The following is a 21468-nucleotide window of genomic DNA, read 5'->3' as shown; positions in this document are numbered from 1 at the left end:
TTTGTCGGTACTCTAATAGATTATATATTTAACAATCTCATAAGGTATATAAGGGACAAAGCATATTGTATATAATTATCTTTTCACTTGTTTGGGCAGTCACATCAACCATGGAGGGTCTGTAACCCAACTAATCACCTTTTAATGATAACACCTATATATATAGCTGTGCCAAGCGATTTCAAACAAAGATAACAATCCTAAATAAATATCAACTCTTCCGGTTTTTCTCTTCATTTTAAAGTATATAAGATTTAAAATAATTCATCACCATTTTTCTATTCACATTATTAGAACATTCAAAATTTTGAATTTTAAAAAAAGATGTTAAATTTTATTTTCAGATGTTTGCAGAGATAGGATTTTTAACATCAATAATTTCTTAATATTTTATAATAAAAGCACAAGCTCTAAATTCTTATATAGTTTCGAAATTTATAAAAATTTTATTTCTCGAACTCTATTTTTTATGTATCTTTATGATTTTCGATCTCAGGAATCCAAAAATCACATTTTTAAAAAATATGAGAGAAACTGGCACATGGCGCCTTCATCGCAGAGTTTCGTGGACAATATTGATATTACCGTTGCTAAGGAAAAAAATGGTCATGAAAACGGTTGCTATGGTAACGGTTACTATGGAAACGGTTGCTATAGTAACTGTTGCTATGGAAACGGTTCTTATGGAAACGGTTGCTAAGGAAACGGTTACTATGGAAACAGTTACTATGGAAACAGTTACTATGGAAACGGTTGCTATGGTAACGGTTACAATGGAAACGGTTGCTATAGTAACTTTTGCTATGGAAACGGTTGTTATGATAACGGTTGGCATGGAAACGGTTGTTATGGAAACGGTTGCTATGGTAACGGTTCCTATGGAAACGGTTGCTATAGAAACGGTTGCTATAGTAACTGTAGCTATGGAAACGGTTGTTATGATAACGGTTGATATGGTAACGGTTACTATGGAAACGGTTGCTATCTAAACGGTTGTCATGATAACGGTTGCCATGGAAACGGTTGTTATGATAACGGTTGCCATGGAAACGGTTGCTATGGTAACGGTTACTATGGAAACGGTTGGCATGGAAACGGTTGTTATGGAAACGGTTGCTATAGTAACTATGTTGCTATGGAAACGGTTGTTATGAGAACGGTTGCCATGGAAATGGTTGTTATGGTAACGGTTGTCATCAAATAAATGTAAAAATAGGTAATTGAATTAAATTTTTTTTGATAAATTATTATCAATGGTAGAATATAAAAAAAGTCAAAAATTATCAGAATTGATTTCATTTAATTATTAAAACAGATGTGTATATAAATAGAATACAAATAAATGTGATGCATGATGTATGTGTGATTACGTCGGACAAAGGCTTACTATCCGTTGTAGTATATACATTTTTTTTCCATTTTATTTCTCCTTTAATTATTATTATTATTATTAATTTTTTTTTTTTGAAGCCTACGAGAATTGTTTTTCTTTTTTCTATTCAATGCTACTTTATAAAATACACATATACGAATTATAGAATACCTATAAGCTAATTTTGCAAATCGATTGCCCTTCCCCTCTGCCGGCTAAAATAAGCATATCTTAACCGGAAACCATCTTCAACCTGGCTAATACAGATACTTTTGTTCCAGTTTTCCTATCTCTATTAGAAAACTCTCTCTCTCTTACAGTCTATATAATCTCATTATGAAATTTTTTTTTTTTTTTTTTTTTACAATTATGAGTGTTCCATTATCTCACTGGAATTTCATCAACAACACATAGATTTTTAATTATATAAAAAAATTTAGAAAAGCAGAAGAAATTTAATTTTGAAAATTTTTTTTTAGTGTAAAAGAACGAATTGAATTTTTACGGTTCAATTTGGCTCTAAATTTGTAAATAAAAATTGTTTTTCAAAAAATAAGATCTCTGTAAAAAAAAAAAAAACGTGTTGTTGGCGCATTAAGAATGTCAGTCTGTGAAAATAAGTACACTTGGCAATATAGTGGAGTTTTTGAAACTCCTCTTAAAAAAAAAAATACATGCAAAATGTATTGACGAGATGCCCGAATCATTCAAACGCTCATTTAACTAAAAGAATATCTTGAAACTGCATTTATGTTTCGCGACGACTTCTTTTTCGTATATATAAAACTGCACATGGGCCTTAACTTTGGTTAATTTTTTTTTTCAAAATACTTTTTTTTTTGATTGAATTTTAAATCCAATTTTTCTAAATTCCAATCAATTTCGACAAAAGTAAATTAAATAAATACAATAAATATAATATACATAATTTTTTTCTCAAAAAAACATATTTTTCGTCGCGAAACCAATATTGTTTCTCTAAAACTAAGTTTAAATTTGTCGATTGTAAATTAAATTTAATAATTTAATTTAAAAATTAAAATAATTAAATACAATTGAAAAAAAAATAAGAGAATTTACTATCGACAAATGAAAACTTGAAAATTACTGAGTACTTTGATTAGTTTAATAAAAATTATCGCTACCAGTAAAGTCCAAGTTTAAATATAAAAAAAATGCTAAGCTGTAAAATATATGAATAATTGAATAATCGTACAATATTAAAATTGCACTCGTACACAGACATAAAAATCATTCGTTAAATTTCTTTAAATTGCAGCCTTAATTATTTATAATAAAAAAATTCTATTTGAATTTAATAATCCTTTGCTTTCTTTATTGCACAATTTTTCTTCAAAGAAGCTTTTAATTTGAAAATAGCTTCTGAAAACTAAGTACTAGAGATTTAAAAGCATAATGTAGGAATTTCAAATAGAATTTAATATTATAAATTAAATTTTGAGTTTGAAGCGCTTCTAGGAGTGACAACCCATCTCTGCTTTAAAGATGTTTAAGCCTAGTTGTCGCTTAAATCTTAAATTATATTTTTAAACTAAGTTTTTTTTATAATTATAAAAAGAAGTTAATCAAGCGTGAATTAAATACTACTACTAGTTTTGATACAAGTTACAAATCAAAGGGCGAATTTATATTTACCAAAATGTAAAACCAAAATTAAAAAATGATTGTAACATGATCAAAATTAGTATAATAATAATGAGTTAGGGTAATGTTTAAAGTGTTATCTGCAATAGATGTAATTATGTCAGTTATCGACAAATGTCTTCGTTGAATGATGGTCATAAGCTAATCACGTTTTACGTTTGATAATAACTTGACGTGGTTTTTTGAGTATACTCTATATGTGTATGAAGTGTAAATTTATATTATATGTTTTGAGTCTTAGCTTCTTCGCACCTTTTCTCTTTCTTTCTCTATCTCTAGCAGTTCATTCATCTCACATACAATTTTCCCTTTTTTGCACAAGTTATAAAAGTCAAAAAAAAAAAACTTTTTAAGGCATCATTTTGCGAGGTGTCAGCCATTTCTTCATGTAATAACAGAAGATTGTGGAGATGTAAATGAGAATTAAAAGAGCGCACGTTACTCGCATTGCCAAAAGTGAGCCGGCCGTTGGGCATGGTCGTTCAATTGTTATGGTTTTGTCTGCAAAATCAGAAACAAAGAAAATATTTATTTAGTTATACATTCATTTATTTTATTTTCATTTCATTTTCTCAAAATTTCTTAAATAGAAACAGTAAAATGTTAATATTTTAACGTATATATAGTTCAGAAATAAAAATTACCCAATTCATTGAAATCTATGCTGGCGTCATTCTTCAGGAAGTCAGTTTGTTTCTCATCACCAAAGTCTAATACAAGAATTTCCTGTGAAAGAGTCATGTCTTCCGACTTTTCTTCAGTGGAATTTACAACACTCCTTCTACGTCTTTTGCCCCAAGACTCCACAGAATCACGTCCCCATTCACACATTGCCTGGAATATAAAATAAAATCAATGATTTCATTATAAACTTTTTCTAAAATTTGATATTTAAGTAATCTTAATTGTTTTAGAAGATATTCATTCAATTCCGCGATTGTTATAATACAAATCTTCCCTCACAACAAAAGGATATCCTGAGGATATCCTAAACTAATGTAGGATATCCTGAAAACGTTCATAGGATATCCTAGGATATCCTCAGAATATCCAAACTGCCGTTACGTAGGATATTTTTGGGATATCCTGGGGATATCCTGAGGATATTTTAGGGATATCCTGAGGATATTCTAGGGATATCCCTGGGATATTCCAGGGATATCCTGAGAATATTCTAGGGATATCCCTGGGATATTCCAGGGATATCCTAGTGATATCGTGGGGATATTCTTGGGATAAACTTGGTATAACGTTAAAATATTCTAGAAATATCGCTAAGATCTAGAACAACTCGGCTGTTTGCCCACATGGAGCAGTGGGCTAGATTTGTGCCAAATAACATAAAATATGTATAAAGTTGAGCAAGTGTTTCATAGTTAGCGCTTGAGTTGGTTTCAAGAGATTTTTTAAAGAAAAAGTAGAAAAAAGAATTCTTGTGTAGACAAGGTAAATCATTTTAGATATCTTGGAAATACATTATAAATACATAAAAAAAAATGTTTTCCATTTTTATTTAATTAATTTGTATGTTAGGGTCGTTTTATGGATACCTTAGGGACATTTTTAGAACGACTCAAGGATATTCTAACCCATAAGATAATATAGACATACTGTGGATATCCTTAGGACGTCCTAAGGACATCCCTAATTATTCCAGGGATATCCTTAGGACGTCCTGAGGATATCCTTGGGACGTTCTAAGGACATCCCTAATTATTCCAGGGATATCCTTAGGACGTCCTGAGGATATCCTTGGGACGTTCTAAGGACATCCCTAATTATTCCAGGGATATCCTTAGGACGTCCTGAGGATATCCTTGGGACGTTCTAAGGACATCCCTAATTATTCCAGGGATATCCTTAGGACGTCCTGAGGATATCCTTGGGACGTTCTAAGGATATCCACAGGATATCCTAATAATATCCGGGAAAATGATTAGGATATCCCTGGGACGTCCTAGGGACATCCTTAGATATCCGGGAAAATGATTAGGATATCCCTGGGACGACCTAGGGACATCCTTAGATATCCCTAGGATATCCTAACCGCCGCTACTTTGGATATCCTTAAAGTATCCTTAGGATATCCCTGGTGTATCCCTAGGATATCCAAGGGATGTTTTTGGAATATCCTAGGATATCTAGTGCTGTGAGGGTTAAATCTATTGTAAAACTTGATAAAGATCAAACCGAGAAGTGCGACTATATTGTTTACAAATTTAATTGTAAAAATTGCCCTGCGAATTATATTGGTCAAACAAAGCGCTGAATTTTCTCCAAAAATTTTAAATAAGAATTAGGTTAGATAAACATTAGAACAAATAATAATTAGGTTATAGTATGATTAGGCCAAATGAGAATTAGGTTTAAGGCGGCGTTTAGACCAAATGATAATTAGGCCAGATGAAAATGATTTCTAATGATAATTATGGTAAATTTTGTTTAGGCCAAGAAATAATTAGGTTAGATTAAAAAAAAGGCTAAAAAGTATTGGGTTACAGAAAATTTAGGCTAAATGAGATTTAGGGCAGATAAATATTATGTTAAATAAGAATTAGGTTATTTATTAAGATTAGGCCAAATGAGAATATAGGACAAATGACGATTAGTACAAATGAGGGTTAGATTGAAGGAAGATTAGGCCAAATAAGAATTAGATGATATACAGATTAGGCCAAATAATAGTTAGTCCATATGACTTTTAGGCCAAATGAATTTAGGTCAATTAAGTGTTAGGCCATTTGAAATTTGCGGAGAAAATTCATGCACCTCGAAGCGCAAGATGCGGTAAACCAAACCATTGAAACGTCGCAACTTGACAAAAATAACTTAAATTTGTTTTTATTTTTTTTACCCTCCATTGAAATTAAATTATTATCTAAAAATATTTCCTTTTTTTATGATATAATCAAAATACCTGGCAACGCAACATGAGAATTTAATTAATTAAATATTCTAGTATATCTATTTCTATTTTATAAATTTCTGATTACACATCGATTCTGAGAAGCAAATGAGTTGCAAATGAGTTCAAACAAGTGGTTGAATGACCGCGTAAACATAAATATTTAGATAATTATCACCCGCATAACATACATTTAGGAACAAAAGAAATAAAAGCTATATTGTCTAAATTTAAAGAGACATTTCTGGATTAAATTATTGAATAAATAATCAGGTGCTAACTATAATAACATCAGATAAGATTGTCAGATTATAATGGAAATTTGCGAATGTAATCAAATTTCTTATTTATTTTATTTTATTTCTTACTCAATATTTATCTAAATATCTTTGATTTTATTTCTCACTTTTTAAACTAAATTAGAGGAACTTTTGCAATAATTATTTAGTTTGTTTGCTTTTTGTTATTATATTTTTAAAATTCCCCTACTTGTTTAAACGATTATTTATAATTTGACGATACAGTTTTTATTAGTTAAATAAATTATTTGTGGATTTTATTATTTAATCTGAATGAAATATAAAATTCACTTTCTATCAATATTTGAAGATAAAAATACAAAAAATAATAGATATGATTTATATCACCAGAAAATTATTCGCGTTGTTTTAGAATTACAGAAATCTTAATTTTTAATCTAAACTATTAATAACTAAAATATTTCTTATATGAAAACTAATTAAATTAATTATAATAATTATAATTATAATAATTAATTATAATTAATTAATAATTAATATGTGACGCTCCACGGTGAAAGGGACCTTATCTGCTCTTGACTTAAAGTCCCTTTCATCGTGGAGCGTCACATATTTAAATTAACATTTTTAGTTTGTAAATAAATCAACTTTAAATGATTAATCATAATTTGATTATAAATTATTAAATTATTACTCTTTCATAAAAAATTAATAGATTTATCTCTGAAAGCTCCCTAGTAGTTAATTAATTAAAATAAATTAAATCTTTAACTGCCGGTGGCAAAGATTTTGGCCGACAAATCTTTGCCATGTCAGTTAAGGGATTAATTATATCCTAAATTAATTAATTTTTAGACGAATCATCTCTATTGTTTAATCTTTCAAACTGTCATGTGGATTGCATATTGTAATGCACATATCTAATAAGAATATGAAACTCGAATTACGATTTGTTTTTGATACCGCACTCTTGGAAAATTAATCGTATTGGTAGAAATCGTTAGATAGCCCCTGACAATTGTTTCTCCTTCAGTAAAGTAATTTTTACATTCTTTTTACGATTAGATCTTTTTAATCTGAAAATTGAAAACTTAAATTTTTACTTTATAAGATGAAGCATTTATTATAACTCCCCAAATGTGATTATGTTCTTTTTACAAATTATATTCACAGAAAATTAAAAGGCATTAAAATAAGCAGCAACGCTTATTATTTTAATCCAATTTTGCTTATTTTAATACCAAAATGGATTAAAATAATAAGCGTTGCAACTTATTTTAATACCTTTTAATTTTTCTGTGTTCTTTACATAAAATTTAAATTCTCTATTCTGCATAAATGTCTTAAAGATTGTTATATAATTTATAATTACCGGTTCACATGGTCCGAGACAGTATTTGACGTTGCATTGGAAGATTACACCATAGGATTCAGTAAACCTGAATGCCTCGTAAACTGATTGCAGAGCATTTCCGTCATGTGTGAAGCTTGGGAAAATTGAAGAATCCAATGGGCACCTGATAAAAATCATTTGATTTCATTAATTTATTCATTTTAAACACATAGACGCACTTTTACGAACAATAATTACTAACCCCTCGTCGTCAATAATTTGGAAAGTACTTTTTGAGTCTTTAGCCATTGCAACACAGCTTCGAGCGAAAATTCCATAAGGAGCTGAAATAAAGGGAAGAAATTTCTTTTTAAAACTACATTCAAATTGAAAAGAGAAATATTATTTAAATAAATTAGTGAAAATACTTACTATCTTCTGGGATTTCAATTCTGAATGTAAGTTTATCACCAATACGAACAGTTTCAACTTCTCGTGATCTGCTGTCGAGGATTCTTATCCTTGGAGGTGGTGCCTCAGGTGCACTGGTAATGCTTATCATCTCTGGATCTCTAATTGGCATCATCCCGAAGGTAATATTCTTTGAAGACATGTCGTAAGTACATTTGACTTTATAAATTTTGTCAGCCTTGGTCATTACCACCGAATGATGTTGCAATACAACCGTATTGGAGTAAATACCAGTCTGAAAACCGTCACGCTGCAGGTCAACAGGCAGCTTAAAAATGTTAAACTTTAAACCAACTGTCACCGTGAAGGCATTAAGAAATATAAATTGGTGCATCCCCAAATATACATATTAAATAATACAGTACGGAAAAAAACTAATACGAAAACCAATGTCGAATATTTATAAATTGAATTAAAAAAAAAAAAAAAATTCTTGATAAATTGGATTTGAACTCGCGGGGTTTTTTTGGGGTCGCTGATCACGAATTCGAAATCAGTTTTAAAAAATTATTTTGTAAAATTTTAAATTATAAAAATTAAAAAAAAAAAAAAGGAAGCCAACACTACGCGGTATTCCCAAGCGGTCACCCATCCAAGTACTAACCGCGCTCAATTGTGCTTAACTTTGGTGATCGGACGAGAACCAGTGAATTCACAGTGAAATGAGCGTTGGCTGAAATAATAAGTTTTACAAATTGTCCAAATAGTTAACTTTCAGGCGCCATATTGGATTTTAAAAAACTGAATTCGAAATCGTGATTAGCCCCCCCAAAAAATCTCAGAATTAGTTGTTTTATAAAAATTCATTAAAAATATTATCTAAATAAACAATTTAGTTTAAAAAATTTTTAATCAATTATATAGTCAAAAAAGTAATATAAATTTGGTTTCATTATAAAAAAAAACAATTTTGAGAAATTAAAGTCTACAGTGCAGATATGTAATGTGCAAAACCTATTTAAGAATTATTCTTTTGTAGTTCCTTAAAAAAAGAATAAATTAAAATTAATCCTTGTAAGATAAAATAGTTTCGAAATGTTAATAAATTGTAAAATATTTAACTTGTAAAAACTATACTAAATTTAAAAAATATAAAATTCAGAACTTGAAAATAATTGAATTATAATTAATATGGATATTTCCTTTACTCTTTTTATAGGAAAACTAAGTTTTTTAAATAAAATTTATAAGGTAAGACGACAAAAAATAGATAGAAATAAGTAGTAATTGACATTATCAGCAAGACGTCATCTATTAGATACCATTTGAACTCTATTGGTAAAAACTTTTTTTTCATGATAATTAGAAATAATTACATCTCAATGAATTTATCAATAAATAATTATCAAAATTGAAATTAATTTGCGTTCTGAAAAAATAAATTGTTAAAGAAGGAAATCGTGCATTTGAAAGAACTCTGGCAATTATCATGAAAGAGCTTAAATCAAAGAGTTCAAACGGCATCTAATAGATGTCGTCTTGTTGATAACGTCAATTACTACCTATTTTTAATTAAAATACTCAACTTGTAAAATATAGTATTCTATATCAATGAATTTTAATAAAAATATACAATAAAAAAAACTAATAAAATTTTAATTAAAATTTTTTTTTTTAGAACTAGGTAACGGTTTATTATACGAGTTTTATTTTACATAAACAATTTTTCAAATGCAAATAAAGTAACCAAGAATTAATTTTAAAATTCAATAATTAATTCAAATTTTAGTAATTGTTACCAATAATTGTTTATATCAAACCTAATTTAGCTATTTTTTCAAAAAAAAAAATAAATTTTCAAAAATTAATTTCTTTTTACGATTTTTAATTAAATATAACTGAATATTTAAAATATAGAAAACGATAGTTTGAATAAATTTATTTTAAAAGTAAAAATAACTAAATTTGCTAGATCTTTTACTATTAAACATTTTATAATAAATATTAATATAAAAAAATAATTTTATATAAAATTTTTGCTTTTTAGCATATTTTCTATAAAATCGTTAAATATTTTACAATTATCGAAAAAAATTCGCTAAAATTTCATAATTATTATTAATTATTTTCTAAAAATTCAAATACATTTTTTTCGGAACGCATAAATAAATTCATAAAAATAAATTGTTAGAATATTCATTTAATATATTTTTATTAAATATAATTTTCATTAAGCCGAATCTCATTTTTTTCGATTTATTATTTTAGCAGAATTTTCATTAAACCGATTTTCTATATTAAAAAAATTTTATATTCGCTTAAAAATTCGCTTTACAGAATTTTTAATTATTCGAATTATTTCTCTATTTTTTGAGACGTAAGAAATATAGAAAATAGGTTTTATGAAAAATTCTGCACAATATCAATTCGAAACAAATGAAATTCGACTTAAAGAAAAAATTATATCTAATGAAATTCAATTAAATGAAAATTCTAACAATTGATTTTTAAAATTTATTCATGTTTCCCATAATGAATTTTTTTTATGGGTGCAAAGCTGTGAATTTATTTACATATTAAATTTTTAGTGCAGTGTGATTATTCCATGCAAATAAGTGCGCCTGAAATAGTAGAATTTTTTTTGTTAAACGGTAACCGACATAAAATAATATATATTCTAATTTAACATTAGAAAATATTGACTTGCATTTAACATAATATCCCACGTGGAAATGGTTTAAACCTTGGCAAAAATCTCAAAAACCATGTTTCCCATGGTACAATTTCCCATAGGAATTTTTTTTTAATTTTACGGATTTTTAACCATTGCTAAAATCTTGGAAACCATGGGAAAATTAATTTTTTAATTTTACTAATTTTGGGCCATTGCTAAAATCTTGAAAATAATGGGAAATTTTTTTTTTCTTTCCCTCATAACAAAAGGATATCCCTAGGATATCCATATCAATGGTCGATATCCTAGAATGGTCCCCATGATATCTTGGGATATCCATAGGATATCCTTAGGATATTCGTAGGATATATTTAGGATATCCATAGGATATCCATATCAATGGTCGATATCCTAGAATGGTCCCCAGGATATCTTGGGATATCCCTAGGATATTTTGGGATATCCTTAGGATATCCAAACCGCCGGTCTGTGGGACATAAACAGGACATCCATAGGATATTCACAGGATATCCCTAAGACATCCACAAAATATCTATTGGATATTATATCGCAGGATATCCATGGGATATCCTCAAAATGTCCGTGGGATATTCTTATGATATTTACGGGATATTTAATATCTCAACATATATTTTTAAATTTATGAAAGTCTATAGAGATATCCAGAAGATATCCTGTGGATATCCTCTGATATTCATGGGATATCCAATGGATATCCAAACCGCCGATTTTTTGGATATCCTTAAGAGATCCTTTTGATATCCATAGGACATCCCTAGGATATCTGCGGGATATTATCAATATATCCCAAGATATTTTGTGTTATTAGGGTTTTTACGGATTTTGGACCATTGCAAAAATCATGCGAAATATGAAAAATTAATTTTAAAAAATTCTTAATGGTTCGCAAGTTTTTAACCATGCTCCAAAATCCATAAAATAGAAAAAAAATTTCCCATGGTTCGCAAGATTTTAGCAATGGTTTAAAATCAAAAAAATTATAAAACTTTTTTCCCATGGTTTTTAAGATTTTAGCAATGGTTTAAAAACCGTAAATTTAAAAAAAAAATTTCCCATGGCTCGCAAGATTTTATCAATAGTTCAAAATCAAAAAAAAAATTTTTTTTTCCATCGGTTGGCAAGATTTATTAGCAATATGGTCCAAAAACTGTAAATTTAAAAAATTAATTTTCCCATTGTTGGCAAGTTTTTAGCAATGGTCAAAAATTAGTAAAATTAAAAAATTAATTTTCCCATGGTTTCCAAGATTTCAGCAATGGTTAAAAATCCGTAAAATTAAAAAAAAAATTTCCCATGGAAAATTGTACCATGGAATTATTTACATCTATTCGGCGTTCAATATTTTGTAGGAGTGGAAACCACATGGAGAGTTTGCGTAAATTTTACAGAATTTTCAAAAAAAAATTTTCAAATGAAATTTTTTTTTTGAAATTTTTTTTGTAATCAAATTTTTTTCCCCTGCATAGATAAATAAATTTTTAATATTTCAAGAAGAATTACTGTTAATAAGTTCTTCGTCCCAAAATATCATCTTCTATTATGGAATGATTTGAAATGATCCCTTAATACAATTTTGGCAATATTTCTTCATTTAATTACAGATACTTACCACACTCTGCGTATTACAATCTTGACCACTCATTGTTAAGTCCAGTCTGAAAAGATCGCTGTTTATGATGTCGTTATTGCAAGTTTCAGAACGACCCAAAGCATAAATGCGTCCATTAAATGGCTTATTTGTTTTAACTTGAACAGCAATACGTGTGTCTTTACAGTCCACAGATACTAAGAAAAAATTATTTATTTTGTTAAAAATTTGAACAATTTTCAAAAACAAAATCAATATTGACTCGAATATATCTTACCATCGTAGCATGTTCCGGTCTTATCGCAATTTGCTTGTTCCTTTGGAAGATCATTCTTGAATCCAGAATTTCCGAAAGGATCTTCAGTGGTGGTGATGGAAGGAACTGGTTCTTCTAAGAAAACATATAAACTATAGTAGTAAAAGATAATAATACACCGTAAAGAAGAAAGTAGAATTATATATATATGTAACTAGAGAGGTAAGTGTTTGCAGAGACATGAATAGTAAATATATATTAGTTAGCAATTTTGTTTCTTCAAAAAAAGTAATTTTTTTTGCCAATTTGTGATGATTAAAATTGTAATTAACACTTTACACAACTTTTTACTGAAAACAGGAATTCTAATTCAACAAAATTTTAAGTGATATAAATTTTTTAAATATATTTCTGATGCAACGAATTGGCACAAAAATTATTATATTTTTTATAAAAATAAAATCGCGTTAATAACTTCTTGTATGTACAATACTTACTTTCACAATAGTTTTCATAGTAAGAGCCAATACGATCTCCATTATCGATTAAAGGTCTTTCGGCATTTAAATATGTGTTGGGTCCATCAGGAAGTGTCCAATGATCCAAATGAAAAAGTTGACAATTATAGGTGTTGCTCGATAAAGGTGCTCCTCGATAAAGATATGATCTGCAGAGAAATTCTGTTTCTATTTCGCAAGCAAGTTTGCAAGCCGATTCATTTTGTACTAGATGCTCCTTGTCCGAATAATAATTTAAACCAGCGTATTGATTGATTTTATCTTCACTTACTCCAATTTTTGGTGATACAAACTTCTTTTTCGTCTTACACGCTTCTTTTCCTATTAAAATAATTTTTTATCATTTAATTACTCTTAAATTAATCAAGTCTTTAAAAAATTATAATAATAAATGTGACGCTCCACGAGAGAAGGGACCTATCCCCGAAATAACATTAGGCTCAGTTTTCCGTGCACCGTACATGTAAACTAAGAGTAATATTATTTCGGAGATAGGTCCCTTCTCTCGTGGAGCGTCACAAATAAATAAAAATTTAGGACTGATTTCAAATTAAATACAGAAAGATCAATCTGAATTTGTTGAGAAATTAGACGAAAATAATCCGAGAATGATCCGTATTGATTAGCATTTAGTCTGGAGGAAAAAATAAATCGGAGATCAGTACGGAATAGTTCGAAATTGACATGAAATAAATCCACAATTAATCTGTAAAAATTTGATTTTAGTTAGATCAAGAAAAGCTGAGGGTTTTCAAAAGATTGAAGAGGAGGTCGCCAAGATGGTAAAGTCTTGCGAAATCCAGAAGAATGTCAACATGATTATTAAGGATGGACATAAGACTCTTCAGGATCTTGTCAGTCAGGCAAAAACAAAGCACGCCCTAGCAGATAATGGAGATAGCAACCTTGGTGATACTACAGGCAATGTGAAGGTAAACCCGCAAGAGTGAAACAGGTAAAGAGAGCGTATCCATGATAGGCGACTTCAGCGCCCAGTCATAGAGGCGTAGAAACGAAGAAAAAGCTCTGGCAGTCCGGAAAGGAATGAAGCCGAGGCAAAGGAAAAAAAGGCACCACTCGTCGAAAAGATTACGAAGGTGACGGCAACTCCGAATCCTAAACAAACCAGTAAGAAGAATGCGACGAGTTGATCTACAGCTGGAATTGCGTTACAGTCTGAAAGATCTATTAAAAAGAGGTTAGATGGGCTCCGTTGTACCAGCTTACCAACGGTATGACTCATATGGACTGTAGTCCATGTTCAACTTATCTCTTATTTTCAGAAATTCGCAAATTGATTCGTGACTCTCACTGTATATCGTCGTTTAACAATCGTTAAACGCCTAGTGTACGACCACATAGGGAGAGTTTGTAAGGCAGCGAACAGATCGTGCTTTAATTTAAAGCGGTCCTTTCTCCGTTGATTTATATAGAACACTACGGACCCTCGACTTTGGACGGAAATTTTCCAGTCTCTAGGAACTATGCAGATTCTTGCCCAAGTTGTTATACCGTAACTCACACTTCGACAGTTTTAAAGAAATTTGATTGGTTGGTTTCTTTTTCATTGTCTAGCTCTAAGCGAGGTGAGCTTTTAACCACTGCCACCACGAGTCTAAAACCTAATGACTAGGCGGGACTCTTTCTTCACTCAAGTAAGGAAAGCTTCCCGGGACACCTGATCTTCGTGATACCATTAGAATCAGGTGCCAGTACCAGTTTGAGGATTCTATCTAAAACCTGGCCGCTTCTTTTTCCTTATTAGTCTCCTTTTACGACACGCAAAGGGCAACGTTGGAATTATTCGTCCTCCGATGTCCACACAGCCTGAGTGGATCTATAATGGTGATCCGGACGTCAGCCAAACGCAGATCGTTGGCGCAAGGCCTGCAAAAAGGGGAGATCTCCTGATCAAAATCAGAGAAGACTCCAATAAGGAGGCATTCATCGCTGAGGTCACCAAAGCGGTTGGAAGCATGAGGAAGGTGCAGACCGTGGATCGACAAGTCACACTGGAGTGCCCAATAAAATGGTGATTCAGTGTCATCGCTGCCTGGCGTACGGCCACATAGGAAGAGTTTGTAAGGCAGCGGACAGATTAACTGCGTGCTTTAAATCCAGTGAAGTTGACCATAAGTTTGCAAAATGCAGTAGAAGCCCAAGCAGCTTTTTATGTAGAGAAAACTATGGCGATAAAGCGAACATCAACCACATCGCAGGGAGCGGAATCTTCAGAACGGAAGTTGTGTTTCTATTATTCGGAATTACTCCAGTTAAGTCCGAAATTAGTGATATTTATATGACTAGTAAATCTGGTATAATGCGAAATTAATCGGAACAACTAATAAATGCAAAATTACTTCTATTGAATCCAAAATCAATCCGGCTAGTACAGTCAGTAAATCTAAAATCTCCATTTTGATTGTACTAATAGGAATTGACTTCGGATTAGACCTGATTAATTCCAAATTCACTAGTTACACAAATTTTAGATTTAGCTGGACTAATTCCGGATAACAAAAACCTGACAATAAACCAGACTATTTAAAACTAATTCCAGATTAATTCGGAAATAGTCCAGAAGTTTTACCTACGATATTTCGAAAACGGATAAAAGAATCCTTGCAACGAAATGTCTTCGCTTATTATTTATCTATTAATCTTAAATTAATTTACTCTACTTTACAATAAATAATTATTTTTATATTTACCTTTAAGGCAAAGATTTTCAAAATAGTCAATTCCTGGTGAATCGACAAATTGTGCAATGTGACCAATGGTTCTTCTATCTGAATCGCTTAATTGGCACTGTAGAGTGGCATAATTGTATTCAACGGATCGACAAGTAAAACGATTTTCGTTTAAACAATTTGCCAGACATCCTTCTTTTGTTGAGACATAAATTAGAGCATTGTCGAAGCCTCTTATCATTTTATTCGTCACACGTTCAAAGGCCCATGGTCTCTTACAAACTTTTTCTAAAAAATAAACCAAAAATTTATTTTCGGTAATTCAAAAAATTTATATCTTTATCAACTTTTGTTATTTGTATTTTTCTTTATAAAATTGCAATAACTCAATTGCAAAACTAATTTATTTAAAAATGTTGTTCAAATTAAAATATAAAAATTAATATTAAAATACTTTATATCTATTAAGAATTTATTTACATTCCATGGTAATAAATTATATATATTTTATTCAAATTATAATGCAGATAAAGATTTAAAATTTATGACGATAAGAAGTTGTGATTCATGTAATAGGAATTTATAAGCATCTTTTTGCATTTATTCTGTTGATTTAGATTCCGTTCTACAAAAAGAAATTTTTGTAGAAATCTAAATTTTTTGAATAAGAAAATTTCAATTAAATGAACATTTTTGGACTAAGTTATAAAAAATTATTGCTTACCAGATTTAATTTGAAGTTTTGTCATGTAATACATATTTACAGCTTTCTGAGGTTGAGCGGAAGGATTCGATGCTGCAGTTTCATTTTGCAATTCGCAAAGTGTTTCTTGAATGGGTGCCAAAGGATTAACAACAAAGGAGAATGCCACTGCTTGACATGCCGCTTCTTCTCTGCACCATCCTTGACATTCATAAAGAGTCAAATTTCGAACACTGTAATACGTCGTTCCCCTATAGTCGTAATCAGTCAGTTTCTCAAATGCCGTTTTTACTGTAAACATATATTATTAATTTTATTAATAAATTATTATTAAGAAATTTGTATTATTCTTAAAGTTTGAAATTATTAAATTGCCTTGTAAATTTTTGCCCTATGGATAGGCAATGCTGGGAGGAATGTGAGACATAGCGGCCATCTTGGATTGTAGTATAAGTACAAAATTGTGGCGCGCAAGTCAGGTGGTTAGTGACAGTGTATCAGTGTATTCGCTGTGATCAACCGAAATTGATCTCGATCGATCGTGGTTTTCTGTTGTCAAGTGTTTTTTTATTTATTTGTAAAATTGCCTATATTTTATGTGTAAATAAAATGGTTTTATTGTGTTCCTATTGTGATTTGTGTAGAGGAAGTGGAATAACTTTTCGTAAGTATAAGTAACGATATTTTTTAAAATAAATGTTGAAGGATATAAGGTTGGCAATATAATTATTGTATATTTGTTTTGGTAACAGTAATTGTGAGTTTGAATGTAAGGACTGTATTAAGTTTAGTTAGTTGAATGTCGACCTTCTTGCGAATATACACACAGTATACTTGTAGTGATATAAAATAAAATTAATATCTCTTTATTATAAATTTACTTCTTTAATTTAGCACCTTTTATCAATAAAAATAATTTTCCTAATAATTAATTAAAGTGAACAAAAATTAGAAAAAATTTATGTTTAATTTTTTAATGTACTCAATTTAGGTTTCAGCATTCATTTTTAATTCATTATAAAATTTTGTTATGTATATATACTTTTTAAATTTTATTTAAACTAACAATACATTTTGATATTCATTTTCACACAAATTCGGAATTTCTTATGAAGCATTTACATCTTTAGTAAAAAAAAAATTATTTTACTGAAGATGTATGTGCTCCATTCGTTGAGTCTTTGTTAGATTGTACGTTATTCCAAACACACCTTCAGGCGTGAATCTCTTTTTCTTTCTCACTCTATATTGATCTCTTTGTTGCTTTCTTTCTATGAAAGGTTCTGTCTCTCTCTTACTTTTTCATTAACTTCTTGAGCTATATCATAACAGTGCATAATGTAAATCACTTTACGCACTTACTTCGCAGTCACAGCAATGTGTACAATAATTTATTTTATGCGCACTGTTATAAAAAGAAAAACTTTACACAACATTTTGTAAAATACGACTTTGTTTAGTATACTGGAAAGTAGATTATTTTTAAATTCCATATTTTATATGCGAACAATGAAACGTGACTGATTTTGAATAAACAAAAAAAAGCAGTCTTCCGATGAATTTTTGTTATTATTTAGTGTAAAAAAATGAAACATAAGAAATGTTTAAAATTTGTGGTCTCTACATTGATTTTTCCATAGGCTTCTTTGTTTTGATGCAGCAATGTGCAGCAGGGAAACAACGGATAGTACGTTCCACACGATCAGTTTAGCTTCATCGCAATTTCATAACAAAAACCGAAATAAACTAGTCGGCCTTGTGGTAAGAAGATTGCTTTTGGTATGATTATGCCTAAGAAGTTTCTCGTAACAACATGTGATTGTTAGGTCCACAATGTTAATATTTTCGGGAAATTTATTCTTAAAATATTAATTGAATTAAACTAAGGTTTTGTGGAAAAGCCATTATTAAAAAGAATTATTAGATTTGGATGAAATACTCGATGAATTACTAGATGAATTACTGGCTGAATTACTGAATAAATTACTGGATGAATTAATCGATTAACTACGGGTAGAATTACTGGATAAATTAATGGTTGGAATTACTGAATTAATTACTGAATGAATTACTGGATAAATTACTGGATGAATTACTCGATTAACTACGGGTAGAATTACTGGATACATTAATGGTTGGAATTACTGAATTAATTACTGAATTAATTACTGAATTAATTACTGAATTAATTACTGAATGAATTACTGGATAAATTACTGGATGAATTATTAAATTAATTACTAGATGAATTATTGAATGAATTACTCGATTAACTATGGGAAGAATTACTGGATGAATTAATGGTTGAATTACTAGATGAATTACTGAATTAATTACTGGATGAATTATTGTATGAATTACTGAATTAATTACTGGATGAATTACTGAATTAATTACTGGAAGAATTACTGGATGAATTACTTAATTAATTACTAGCTGAATTATTGAATGAATTACTCGATTAAATACGGGATAAATTACCAGGTAAATTACTGGATGAATTTCTGGATTAACTACTAGATTAACTACTGGAATAGTTAATGAGTGAATTACTAGATAAATAATAGTATGAATCACTGCATGAATTATTGTATAAACTACTAAAGTAATTATTGGATGAATTACTGAATGAATTACTGAATTCATTGCAGGATGAATTACTGAATTAATTACTGGATGAGTTATTGAATTAATTACTGGAAGAATTACTGGATGAAATACTTAATTAATTACTGGCCGAATTATTGAATGAATTACTAGATGAATTATAGTATGAATCACTGCATGAATTATTGTATAAATTACTAAAGTAATTATTGGATGAATTACTGACTGAATTACTGGATGAATTAATGAATAAATTACTGAATTCATTGCAGGATGAATTACTGGATTAATTACTCGATTAACTACAGGATGAATTACTGAATTAATTACTGTATGAATAACTGTATGAATTACTGTATGAATAATTGGATAAATTACTGAATGAATTATTGGATTAACTACTGGATGAATTACTGGATGAATTACTGAATGAATTACTGGCACGATTATTAAATTAATTATTCGATTAAATACGGGTTGAATTATACTAGAGAAATTACTGGATGAATTTCTGGATTTACTACTGGATTAATTAATGAATTAATTACTGGATTAATTGCAGGGTGATTACTCGATTTACTACAGGATGAATAATTGAATGGATAACTTGATGAAATATTGGATGAATTACTGAATGAATTATTGGATTAACAATAGGATGAATTACTGGATTAACTACTGAATTAATTATTGTATGAATTACTGGATGAATTTCTGAATTAATTACTGGATGAATCACTCGGTTAACTACGAGATGAATTACTGGAAATTCAGTAGTTTTTTAGCTTTAAGAACGAGAAAATGAAAATGAAAAACATTTAACAGTAAATTCTATACATTATTGATTTTTATTAATAAAATAAACAATTGTAATTATAAAATACTTTTTTTTGTAATATTATAAAAAAATTCAATTTTTTGTATTTAAAGATAATTGAAGTATTTACATATCGGGTTGCATGTAGTTAAATAGAGAAATGTTGTAATTAATAAAACTCTCAATGATTTTTTTCTATTAGAAGCACTTGCATTATTTAATTTATTGCAAAGCGCGTTTTTAAACAGAATTCTATTCTCCTTTGTGTGTCATGTTTATATTTTTTGAAAATAATTTGATTAGATAGCCAAGAGTATTTTTTCAATTACATGTAAAAATAAGTATAAGATAACAATAAAAGTAAATTATAAAAAAAAATTGTTTTTTTTTGCAGTTTCTAAAAAAGGAAAGATATGATGTCATGCATCAAAGGGAAAAGGAGAGAAGTTCATTCCGTTCGTGATGTCACGTAGCATGTTTACTGAATTTATTTCCAATGGTAAATTGCCAATGATTACCATTGGAGTATTAATGGACCAACCTTGGAACTCAATGGTCTTTATCTTGGTGCATTATTATTGTTAACTATTGATGGCCCATGTATGGGAAAATCTTATGGGATGATCACGACATTGACTATATGATTGGCATCCATCATTTGTTCTTTAATACCAGTTAATAATAAACCAATAATAAAAAAAAATCATTCATTTTATTACACAAACAATGTAATGAAAAATTTATAAATTTTTTTTTATATTTTTAAATAATGAATTTTAATGTTTTATTAAAATGATCAAAAAACTTTATTCATTTTCAATTAGTTAATATACAATTGATACGCAAAATGTTTATTAAAATTGAGTAAACAAAAATTTAAATAATGTTTTGTAACGTCACCGTGATTTATTTAATAATAAATAAATAATTTTTAAACAAATGTAATGTGGAATATTATTTTTAATTAAAGAAATAAATAAATATGTTAGATAATATATGATTGCTTATAATTAAACAAGTATTTGTAAATAAACAAATATTTGTAAAAATCTGCCTTTGCTAGCTGGTACCATCCGAAGATTGATTATAAGTTAATAGATTAGGAAAAATTTAAATAAATAATCATTAAAATTAGGACGTAGCAGTTTAAAATAAAATTATTGTGATATAAAATCAATCATTTTTTATCAATTTAATATGGGGTCTTGTCTATACTTTTGTGAACAAAAATCTATTCAATTTTTCTTTTTTATCTACGAGATTCTAAGAAAGATTGGAAATGTCGAAAAAAAATACAGAATTGAAATTAAATGGTGCACGGCAAAATAATAATGACATGTAATTATTCAGAATAAAGAGGTATGAATAATAATTACCGTGGAACTAAACCAATTACCGATACGTTGCTCTTAAGGGTGCATATCAAGAGAATCTTGAATCTCATATATATATATATATATTTTAGAAAATAACTTTATAGACTTTTTTGTAGTCTACTAAATATTAAATTACTTTCTTAAGTGAAGTATTTTTTAAAAATACTTTTTTTAAAAATTAAATTTTATTTTGTAATTATATTCGTTTTTCCCTCTATATAATTTACACTTTAACTTCCATGACATTTTGT

General features: G+C 29.0%; 1 protein-coding gene and 1 non-coding gene across 3 annotated transcripts in view; both read right to left on the bottom strand.

Moving 5' to 3' along the window:
- Positions 1-1280: 1280 nt before the first annotated feature.
- LOC127285220 (uncharacterized) overlaps positions 1281-21468 on the bottom strand; it is an 80202-nt gene continuing 60014 nt past the window's right edge. The window contains exons 4-13 of one of the 2 annotated variants that reach the window (XM_051311108.1): positions 16439-16708; positions 15736-16002; positions 13004-13345; positions 12528-12641; positions 12272-12447; positions 7968-8274; positions 7798-7879; positions 7575-7719; positions 3682-3871; positions 1281-3538 (exon numbers count right to left, since the gene is read on the bottom strand). In XM_051311108.1, the coding sequence (XP_051167065.1) occupies positions 3387-3538; positions 3682-3871; positions 7575-7719; positions 7798-7879; positions 7968-8274; positions 12272-12447; positions 12528-12641; positions 13004-13345; positions 15736-16002; positions 16439-16708 (2045 nt within the window). In that variant the 3' untranslated portion in view covers positions 1281-3386. The remainder of the gene's footprint in view (positions 3539-3681; positions 3872-7574; positions 7720-7797; positions 7880-7967; positions 8275-12271; positions 12448-12527; positions 12642-13003; positions 13346-15735; positions 16003-16438; positions 16709-21468) is intronic. The other variant, XM_051311110.1, reaches the window with a different exon arrangement.
- On the bottom strand, positions 8562-8680 carry LOC127285343 (5S ribosomal RNA). The gene has a single exon (XR_007843591.1). It is a non-coding gene; the product is annotated as a 5S ribosomal RNA (ribosomal RNA).

Source organism: Leptopilina boulardi, unplaced genomic scaffold (genome assembly GCF_019393585.1).
Source record: "Leptopilina boulardi isolate dan_hultmark-lab unplaced genomic scaffold, ZJU_Lbou_2.1 LbouV2_330, whole genome shotgun sequence".
Taxonomy (NCBI): domain Eukaryota; kingdom Metazoa; phylum Arthropoda; class Insecta; order Hymenoptera; family Figitidae; genus Leptopilina; species Leptopilina boulardi.
This window is presented reverse-complemented; position numbering and strand designations above follow the sequence as displayed.